The sequence below is a fragment of the Carassius carassius genome, chromosome 22 (assembly GCF_963082965.1).
Source record: "Carassius carassius chromosome 22, fCarCar2.1, whole genome shotgun sequence".
NCBI lineage: Eukaryota > Metazoa > Chordata > Actinopteri > Cypriniformes > Cyprinidae > Carassius > Carassius carassius.
Window position 1 is genome coordinate 6,742,081 of NC_081776.1, and position 11,240 is coordinate 6,753,320.

An 11,240-nucleotide genomic window follows, 5' to 3' on the forward strand; every position below is an offset into this window, starting at 1 on the left:
AATCCTAAAACACATTTACTATAATGAACGCAAATCTTACTAACATGCATCTCCTTTAAGATAGACTACGATTAAAACAGGTTTACTCACTCCGAATTGTCGGGCACAATGGGTCAAGCTGTTCTTTCAACGTGCCAGCAGAAGAAGAAACACAAACTCGCTCACCAAGCGTAGAACGAGAGCAAACGCTGTTTCCTAGATGCCCGCGAGACTTTAAACGCCACCTACCCATTACGTCATCTACCCACCCAACAGCACAACGTACTCATTCCGATTAGACTTGTAAGCAGAAAACACAAGATACTTCTCTTTTCAGTATGAATAAGGTTTTATTAGATAAATCTAATATAAAGATTATAAAGACATATAAACTAAACACATAAGCGCTCGCACTCAAACATTCACACAAATTGCAGGAAGATAGAAAGTTAGCCACACTGGAGGAGAATGCAGGCAAACTACTCAAACTCAAACTTCTTTTGTTTTTCCTTGTGTTTTCTCTGCCAGGCGGCCGCTGCGCCCCAAGCCTTCAGCATAGACAAAATCCTCCAACGGCTAGCAGAGGTCAGCATCCGCCAGCAACAAATTATAGAACACCTGGCCACTCGAGTGGACCAGACCGAGCGTGAACTCAGCGAGCTGCGTGCGGAACCGGCTCTGTGCATTCCGCTGCTCGACCCACTAACACTAAACATTGTTGGGCACGAGTGAGTGTGGTGGAAGGTAAAGAGCTGCAACCGGGGCCCCATCCTCTCCCGCATTTCATCATCCAAAATGGCCTGCTCTACTGTGTCAAAAGGGGGAGGAAAAAAATTTATTGGTAGTACCCCGGCAGAAGACGGAAACGGTGCTAGAGTTGACTCACTCGCACCCCCTGGCTGGCCACCTTGGAGCTGAAAATACCACCCACTGAGTGCGGGACCGCTTCCACTGGCCCGAGCTGGAAGCTGAGGTCAAACGTTTCTGCCAGGCTTGCCCAACCTGCCAAAAGACGTCCCCATGGAAACCTCCCCCCAGCCCGCTGATTCCACTGCCCATCATTGGGGTGCCCTTTGAGCGCATCGGGATGGACCTTGTAGGGCCGTTGCCTAAGTCTGCCCGCGGCCACAAGCACATCTTGGTGATTGTGGACTATGCCAGCCGGTACCCCAAAGCAGTGCCCCTCCTTAAAGCTACCGCCAAGACCATCGCCCGCGAGCAGGGCCGGCCCTGACGAATTTGCTGCCCTAGGCAAGATTTTACCTGGCGCCCCATGCATCACAGCCCATTTCACCCTGTCATTGTGTTCATGATTTAGCATATATATATATATATATATATATATATATATACACATACATACACACACACACACACACATACATTACAGCAGAACTGTTTCCAACACTCATAATAAATCATCATATTAGAATGATTTCTAAAGGATCATGTGATAGACCGGATGTCACATGTGACACTGAAAAATGGAGTAATGATGCTGAAAATTCAGCTTTGCATCACAGAAATAAATGACAATTTAAAGTATAATAAATTGAAAACAAATTATTTTAAATTGTAATAATATATCACAATATTAAATTTTTTTCTGTATTTTTGATCAAATAAATGCAGGCTTGATGAGCAGAAGAAACTTCTTTCAAAAACATTAAAAATAGTAATGTTTCCAAACCTTTGGCCTGTACTGTAAAACATATAACAAATAACACTGTAAAACCCCCCAAAACTGCACAACTGTAGATTAAAACATTAATAACAAAGTGATAATAAAAAATGCGTCTTAAAACTGACATGATTGTACAAAATCACAGTCTGGGGACTCAGAACTCAGAACAACTGCTAACAATAAGTTTAAGGTAAAAATAACTGCCATGAAATTATATTATCTTACTCCTATGCAATAAATTGTTCTTTCACTACATCTCTTTACCTCTGTCTTTATCCTCTTCTCTTCTTTTTGGCACTGTATCTATCGCAGACTATGCTCATTTATAATGTGTCATGTAAATTCGACCTACCGTCACAATCAGGAAACTTTCACCGTGGCCGAAGACAAGCGTGAGTGGAACCTAATGCTCCCTTAAGTGTTGTTTGGCATTCGGGAGGTCCCTCGGGCATCAACGGGCTTCACCCTCTTTTTAGTTGCTGTTCTAGAGCATAGAGGGCCGTTGGATATTGCCAGGGAAGCATGGGAACAGCAACCTGCACCCCACCGCTTCTTCATTGAACACGTGAAGGCGATGAGGGAAAGGATCGACCGGGTCATGCCATTAGTACGGGAACACCTCGCCAAGGCACAAAAAGCGCAGCAATGGCAGTACAACTGGCCTGCACAGCCCCGCGAGTTCCATCCTGGAGACCAGGTAATGGTCCTTGTCCCCAACTCCACCTGCAAGTTCCTGGCCAGCTGGCAGGGCCCATACACCTTTACTGAAAAAATCGGACCCATCACATAAAGACAAAGACTCAGGTATGCAAGTTTTTTGGGTTTGCAGGGTACTACCGCTGTTTTATCCCTAACTTCTCCTCCTTAACTACCCCCTGACAGACCTGACCAGGAAGGGGCAGCCGGAAAAGGTGTGCTGGACACCTGAAGCGGAGAAGGCGTTCAAGAAGGTGAAGATGGCCCTCATCTCAGAGCCGGTCCTGGAATATTTTGCTTTTTATTTTGCATAAGAACTTACATTTGTGAATATGAAATGTTGCATGTAAAAAAATATGATTTATCATGTAAACGTGACTGTGTTTTTCTTTGCGGTTCACTAATATATCAATAACACATATTTCCATAACAAAACTAAATCATTATCAATATTTTACACCATAAAATCACATACATTTTGCCAAAATCGTTTTTTACAAAAGGGCAATGCCAAAACAGATGTACCACAATCTCAGGGCAACTGACACAAAATGAGCAACTAAAATCAATATCAGATTTAAATTTTACCAAATAATGTCATGGCTTCAGTTTCTCTTCTCTCCCCCTCCCCCCCTCCCCTCTGCTTGTCATTTTGTTACTCACACACCTCTTCAGCTGTTTCTCATTATCTCTTCTATGTCACACTGATAGATTCACACCTGTTCTCTCTTCTCCCTAATCACCTTTTCTAGTTCCCCATTTTCTTTGCTCTTTGCCAGATTATTTCGATTCGCTATCGATGCGAGAAGCTGCATTTTCGTCCTACTCTTGTCGTGTCCTACCTGTTCATCTCCGGTCTCAGGTCAGATCAAACTGTGCTCTGGATTAGGGATGAGCGATACCACATTTTATCCATGCGATACGATACCGATACTTTGTTTCAATTTCAACTATACCAATACCGATCCTGCTTATAATTTTAAAAATGTATGTGATTTTTCAAAATAATCTTAATTGCAGTTACCATGGCTACAATAACGATGATTTGTTGTGTTATTGTTAAAACCATGGGTAATTTTCGTTAGGGAACCTGAAGAAAAAAAAAAAAAAAAAACTTTCACATGAATGTGCCTGAAAGTGATAAACGGGCCTCATTTTTACCTAAATGTTTTATAATTTACTTTAATATATATTAAAAATGTATAAGGTGTGCATTGTAGCTAACACCTAAATGAACACATCACAATTGTTTTATGACTGCAATTCTTTCTCCTCAAATGCTATTGAGCTTCAAATTTGTGTTTGAGCCTATGTAAAAAAAGTTGCACAATTTACATATGATTTACAGTTTATTTTAATAAATATCAAACATTCAATTCAATTGTGCATTATAGCTGACACCTACATGAACAATTACAGTTGTTTTTATGACTAAGTCATTCTCCTGGGTGCAGGTTTTTTTTTTTTTTTTAGTTTGAGCAACTGGGATGGTGTCCCCTCTGGGATTTGGTGCCCTACGCAGACTGCGTATTCTGTGCAAGATTCGGTGGGTAATTCAGATTTCTCTTTTCACAGTGATTAGAAGACGTACAGGTTGCTCACGTGACCTCTAAGGTCATCAAGCTCAGTTTGATCTACGTCATCAAGCTCACTGCGCAGTATGCCCGACCCCCAGAAACCGCGTGCTTCTAACTGACTTCATTTTTCTCTGTTGAATCCAATGGGGTCGCGGTGTCCATTTCTTTTACTGTCTATGGACCATGCATGCCGTGTTGTGATGGTGAATGGCACATTGCACTGCGTGCAGCCGCAGACCAATCGGTGTTAACGTCATACCACCGCGTCCTTGAAACCTTTTCTTCTTATATCATACACATATTGTTTCCCGATTGGCCTGCACACACTGCTTAAAACATTTAGTTATAAAGAAATTATAAATATAATTAAGTATCGATACTTTGCAGAAAATATCGATATCAAAATAGAGGCTTCTGAGTATCGATATATCGATGTGCACATCCCTACTCTGGATTTACCTGTTGCTCTGCTCTCTGTCCAGTCCCGCTGGTGAGTCTTCCAAGCGGTCTCCGCTCCAGCCTTCTGACGTAGACTTCTTAGAGAGAAAGGAGGTCAGCGAACGCCTTTCCTGCACGCTGCCTCTGTGCCGATTTGTTTTCTGAGAAGGACCATCTGTCTGCTGATTTTCGTAGAGAGTCTTTACGTTCCCAGTTTGTGTGCCGGCTCATCGGCTCCCCTTTTGTTGCTCTTTTGAAGTTGTTTGTTGAAACGCCACTCTCTATCATCATTTGCATTCTCGCTTTTGGGTCCTCATCTCTCCACACTACAAAATAATATTAGGATGGGTAAATCCTGTGTATAATTTTGAATGATACATCCTAAACCTTGTTTGTAATTAAATATTGATTAGGTATTGACCAAACCTTTTTCCAAACAACATTGTCTGTTAGTTTATTCCAATGTGAATAAACATAGAGCAAAGACACAATATCTTCTTTAAATAAAGCTCTTATGGAACCCTTTTTTTTCTTTTTTTAAAGTAGTCCCCGGTGTAACAGGTTTTTATAATGTGCTAAAAAAAACATAAGTACCCAGACAGAAAATGTTATTTAATTTATACACAGTTATGTTACATCTACAATTATAATTCATTTCACGTAGAGCTCATTTCACATATTATAGTCTGTACAAATAAAACCAAATTAATCCATCTCAAGTTTTTTGTGTAAGGTCAGATCCTTCTCTGGAAGACCGACTGAAAGGTGGACCATGAAGAGGAGGAACTCATCGAAGGGCTGCAGAGACTGACACTGTCAAAATAAATGTTAAATAATTATGATACATGTAACATCTGCATCAAAAAGTGGAAATAAATATAACATTTTCTTTCTCTGTCACAAACAATAGCAACATTTACCATTGCATTGTTTGTTATTCCAACTTCTCTCCTCAGTGTAGTTGTCCTTGCTCTGAACACACGGACCATGTGGAATGCAGGTTCAATAACTCTCCAAAAGGCCATTAAATGGTTCTACATCTCAAATCTAGATTGGATGAGACATGTTTTCTGAAAATACACACCAAACAATGTAAACATTTGTTTGCCTAGACTGAACTTGAAGGATACTTTAAAAATGTAAAAACTTTTTACATACAAGTGAAAAAAAGGTAGATCTGTAAAATGATTTTAGCTGGGGTTTTAGCTTATTCCCCCTCGTATCATTCTAAACCGTTATGAATTTCTTCTGTGGGGTCTATGTAAATAGCTGACTGATAGTAACATTTACAACATTTGTATGCCAAATATTGTGGAGTATATGTTGACAGCTTTATTTTTATTTTTGGGTGAATTGTATATTAACATGTATTGCCTTGATCTACAAAAGAGGTTTTTAAACCACAGCGACAAAAAACAAATAAATAATGACATTTAAAAATTCACAATAGGCCTACATTGTGCTCATAATATAGTTATAAGGTTTTAGATCTTACCTATTGTAGATTCTCATGCTTTTGTCATTCTTGAAGAGGCGCCTGCAGACTGTAGTATCAGACATGATGTTAAAATCCTTACATCTAACATTACTACTCTGAATCCACTTATTTCGAGTTTCTTCATCCAGGGGAGAAGTGTGAGAAGCCTTTGAGGAGCCTCACAAAACGGGACACAGCAATAGTTGTGTAAACCAGAGATATACATAATTTATTGTTTATTCATTGTTTATTGTTTGTGGCTGGTAATGCACTCACATACGACAGAATACAGACCGGAACCACTTATGCACCCTGAGATTTCACAGGAAATACGTACAGTCTATAGCCCGTTTCTGCAGACCAACTGCCCCCTAGTGGTCGGGAGCATGTTGTTGTGTTGTGCGAATTTCATTGTGTTGTGGCTTAATGTCATTGTGTTGTGGCATAATGTCGTTGTGTTGTGGCTTAATGTCGTTGTGTTGTGGTTTAATGGCTTTGTGTTGTGGCTTAATGTTGTTGTGTTGTGGCATAATGTTGTTGTGTCGTGAGCTTATGTTTGCTTTTTTTAAATGTTGTTGTGGTGTACACTACTGGGCCGCCGTACCCATCTCTGCCTAACGTACAGGATTGGCGAATTATATAAATTCCGTTACTTAGACTTGATTTAATCATATAGGCAAGTTGCATATGGACCTTTGCTTTAAAGTTTATTTTATTGTCTACGAGATGGCAGTTAAATCCACATAAAGAAAATTATTACCTGTTGTTCACTTTGACACCAGTAAGAGACTGAAATCACAACACTGGATTAATCTAAAATGATTTAGATACTATTTATTTTTTTATTTATTTCTGTATGTATGTCTAAACAAAAATAATTCAGATCATAATGTCCAAGTCAATAGCATTTACAAATAAAAACCAGCATGAATATCCACTAGCCCATTATTACATATTCATATTTCATCTATTGTCAGCAGGGCACTTTCTAGCCATTTTGTCACATTTACAATTCTGTAATATTTAGCATCTTTTTGAGACATGTATTTCTTGCATCCTACAATGCTACTGTTTTCTTATGACAGTTGTTTTATACTTCAACATAGCCACTGAATAACATTTATGCAGACATCTTATTTTAGGTTGATCATGAATGCTTTCTAACATATATTCGACAACTGTCAGAATCATGTTTGTGCAAGTCATTGTAGCCATCATGTTTTGTCAAAGGAAGACTCTCCAACGTTTCAGTTATTTGAAAGGGGGAAAAAACTTTAAGAAAAGAGGAAATCATACCATAAATTATTAAGCCTAAAAATACTTAACCCTGATCCATAGCCTTAATATTTTAACTAGAAATTAGTAGTTATGTTACTGTTAGAAACAGTACTTAGGTTACTCTAGATGTAACATGACAATATTTAAGTAGCATATAACAGAATATTAAAAAATAAAATGCAAAAATCTTGAAATAAAATCAAATAAAAAGTGGGTGTGGTCACTGAGTCATACTACCCCTCCATCATTGTTTGACTCCTCCCCCACATCATCATAGTCTGTATTAAAAAAAATTAATGCTATGATCAGTATTCCAAAAGTAACTTAGTAAATTTTATTTTTAATCAGCAAATTACAAATATAATATTTTTTTGTACGTTTTTGTGCCTTAAAATAGACAACGTGAACTTTTGACAGACAATTTTATTTTTAATATATAATACTTAATATATTTAATAAATGTAGGAATCAAAAGGCAAAATGGTTACCTAACAGGTTTCTCACATCTTCAGTGATACTCCACACATCATCATACTCCTCCTGATCTCCCTCTTTACACATGTTCAAAAAAGGATCATTTTATTTTTTAACACCTTAATATTGTTTCATATAATAGACCCCTGTCCCCTCATGACAGGTTGTTAGACTAGACCTGATAAAGCCAAAGTGATTCTTTAAATGGTGTGTAACCATTAACTATATCAAAGAAACAAATGTAGATGATTAAATATAAGTTCTGTGACTCACCTTTTGCACATTGTGAGCACTGTCCATTAATGATGACATCATCATAATTCTCTGGTGTGTCCACTACACACACACACACACACACACACACACATACAACATTATAAGCTCTTAAATATAACATTAAGCTGATAAAATAATAATTTGTGAACTGGCCTTCACTTCAAATTAATTGGGTTTAAAAATTCATGAGCAAAATTATATAAAAATAAAACCAAATTTTTCAGTACCATAGTTCTGTCCAATAGTAATGACATCATAATATCCCTCTGGTGTGTCATCTACATTTTTTTTACATGAAACCAATGCCACCACACTTAAAACAAACTTGAATGTACTGTATATATTAATATGCACATTATAGAAGTACAAAGAAAGAAATACAAGTAAAGTACAGGAAAGCATCATCAGCACCTGTTTCACAATCTTGTATCGGTCCACCAGTGAAGATATCCTCATAGATTCCTGGAGTGATCTCATTCAGCCTCTCTTCAGAATCAAAATAATATATAAAGCCATTAGTTTCCTGAAATTTCTGATTTCACAGTTTGTAAATCACTTCTCTAACCTGAGAGAAGCTCATCAGCGTCTTGAGTGATGAGACTCCCTGTTAAAGGAGAACAGAACATTCAAACACGTTTTTTTTTTCTTTTGAAAATGTCATTTTGTAGGATTCAACTTTGCAAGCTGTTTTGAAAGTCAAGACCAACAACCTGATCCTTATATAAGCATGGGGTGCCAAGCTGACTTTAAAATTGTAAGGGTAATTGGTAATGTGCTAGCAATTGAAGAGAAGAAAGCACTGTGTAGAGTCCCTTTGAATCAATACAGAGTCACACTCGCAGTTACTTTCTCTCATGATGCCTCACCTCTCTGAGTACATAGATTGTGTCTCTGATAAATTTCCTCATAAACTGGTTCATTTTGAGACTGAGTCCTGTGTAGTCCTGTGTACCAGTCAGAGAGAGCTGTGAGTGTAGACAGAAAAACCTGTCAGTTCACAACACAAGATTGATCACACTCTGAATAAGACACAATATGACAGTCTCTGGATCTCTCCTACCTCTCCTCATCACTCTGTTCTGTTGAATCAGTATAAGCAGTGGCACTAAGAGCAGTAAGAGCACAACTCCCAGAACAATCACAAGCACTGGGGGAGAAGACACTGGTGGAGGAGTTTGTGGAGGAGACACTGATGTTGAGTGCACTGAAGGAGAAGCTGATGATGTTGTGGCAGGAGTAGTGGACACTGACACATCTGACAAAACAGACAAACGCATTCAAAATCACAAATACATCAAATTATCTTAAAAGTAATATTATTCCTCAGTGTTTGTTGTGACCTGCACAGGTGAGTCCAGCGTACTCTTTGTGGGAGCAGTCAGTGTGGTTATTCAGAGAGAGAGGACAGTCCCACAGATGAATCTCATTCCCTCTGCACTCGACTTTGTTCATCCACACAATACCTTCACCAGCACCAAAGACTGATTCTGACAAATTCCCATCAGCCCTCAGAGCTGCTCCACAACCCAGCTGCCTGCAGACCACCTGAGCATCGCTGATGTCCCAGTGATCATCACAGACTGAGCCCCACACAGCGTTATGATACACCTCCAGCCTCCCAGAGCACCGGCCGTCCCCTCCACGCAGTCTGAGAGGAACATGATCTAAAACACACACAACAACCACTCACCAGCTTCAGCACATTTACAACAAAATACACCCTAAAACTGAAGATGGAGTTTTAAAAGCAAATTTAAATGTAGATTTTAAATGCAAATAATGTGATGCACAGAGGGTTACAATAAGAAACATTAACTAATGTATTAGGAAACTTACGTGAACACTGTCTCTGGTGAGGAGTTGATGAACATGTCAGACGACTCAGAGACTCATCACTCTCCTCCACTAAAATGAAACCGTAAACAATAACAAAGACTCTTCCTGTCTGCTCTGTTTAGTTTTGCAGAAAAAATTAGTTGACTTACCACATAACTTTGGAATTTTAGGAGAAAAAAAATCTGTATCATCTCACCTAAACAAGTAATTCTGGCCACTTCATCTTTACCACAGTAGTTTTGACCCCAGGGTAAAGATGGACACTGCCATAAAGTGGAATCATGTGGTCGACATGTAACTTTATCCAGCCAGTTAGGAGCTGATTTCACTCTTGCTGTAGAATCAGACAAAACACCAGATCTTCCACAGTTCAGCTCTTGACAGATCAGACTCACTGTATCTCCCTCCATCTGGTTCCAGCACACATTACCCCAGGATCCATTGTAGAAAACCTCCAAATTCCCTTCACAGCCCTCACTTAACCTGATCTCTTTAAACTCTAGATGAAAATGAAAAGAAAATATAATTTAAAGCACCAAAAATTTAAAACCTGGGCATTATGGATATGTGAATGTGTTAAAAGTTTATTCCTATAACCTTTATATTAATCTCAAGTACAATAATAAAAAAAAACACAGCAGTATGTTTACCTGAGCACACGACTCCTACATCCTCCTTGTGTATGCAGTCATGTTTTCCCCAGCCTGGAGAAGAGCAGCTCCACAGGGACGTTTCATTCCCCTCACACTCCACCTCATCCAGCCATATGAGTCCAAAACCAGGTCCAAACCAGGCTGGTACCTGCTGGTTACTGAGGGCCACTCCACACTGCAGCTGTCTGCACACTACATGAGCATCTTTAATATCCCAGGAGTCATCACACACTGTCCCCCATGAGCCGCTGTGAAAAACCTCCAGCCTCCCTGCACAGTCTCCCCCAGAACCCACCAGCCTGATGGACCTGCGACCTGATATTCAGAAAAAGAAAAACAGATTATTGATCACGAACAAAGTAATCGAACTGAATAATCTGCCCAGATGTTGTTCTTCTCACCGATGCACGTGATTGACAGCTGTTCTGTGGAGCTGCAGTTGAGAGTTTGTGGAGAGCTGCAGTTCCCCAGATGAGCTTCACTCCCAGAGCACTGGAAGCCCGTCACACACTCATGACTGTGTTCAGGACTGGATGAAGAGGAGCTGTAGAAGTTAATCACAGAGCCACAACCCAGCTGTTTGCAGACCACAGAGGATTCAGTGAAACTCCAGGAGCCCAGCAGAACTCTCCTCCAGACCTGATGGATGAAAACTTCCACCTCCCCCTCACACTGTCTCTCTCCAGACAACCGCACCAGACCATCATGAAGAGTTAGAGAGGAATCTAAGCGAAAGATGTAGCATTTTATTATTATATTATATTATATTATATTATATTATATTATATTATATTATATTATATTATATTATATTATATTATATTATATTATATTAAGAAAAGTCATGACATTTGCCAAGTATGGTAACCCAT

General features: G+C 39.2%; 1 protein-coding gene and 2 long non-coding RNA genes across 4 annotated transcripts; all 3 read right to left on the reverse strand.

The window, feature by feature from the left end:
* Positions 1 to 5,011: 5,011 nt before the first annotated feature.
* LOC132098831 (uncharacterized) lies at positions 5,012 to 6,137 on the reverse strand. Of its 2 annotated transcripts, none has more exons than XR_009422984.1 (3): positions 5,870 to 6,137; positions 5,295 to 5,421; positions 5,012 to 5,187 (listed from the first exon to the last, which is right to left on the reverse strand). It is a non-coding gene; the product is annotated as an uncharacterized LOC132098831 (long non-coding RNA). The 2 variants fall into 2 exon arrangements; XR_009422983.1 differs by having other exon boundaries at positions 5,295 to 5,444.
* Positions 6,138 to 7,628: 1,491 nt separating this feature from the next.
* On the reverse strand, positions 7,629 to 8,846 carry LOC132098830 (uncharacterized). The gene is made up of 5 exons (XR_009422982.1): positions 8,746 to 8,846; positions 8,445 to 8,483; positions 8,291 to 8,365; positions 7,877 to 7,939; positions 7,629 to 7,680 (listed from the first exon to the last, which is right to left on the reverse strand). It is a non-coding gene; the product is annotated as an uncharacterized LOC132098830 (long non-coding RNA).
* A 727-nt stretch (positions 8,847 to 9,573) lies between these two features.
* On the reverse strand, positions 9,574 to 11,240 carry LOC132098558 (antigen WC1.1-like). Its single transcript, XM_059504631.1, has 5 exons — positions 11,237 to 11,240; positions 10,770 to 11,093; positions 10,366 to 10,683; positions 9,912 to 10,214; positions 9,574 to 9,784 (listed from the first exon to the last, which is right to left on the reverse strand). The coding sequence occupies exons 1-5, from the start codon at positions 11,238 to 11,240 to the stop codon at positions 9,633 to 9,635; spliced, it is 1,101 nt and encodes a 366-aa protein (XP_059360614.1). The 3' UTR covers positions 9,574 to 9,632.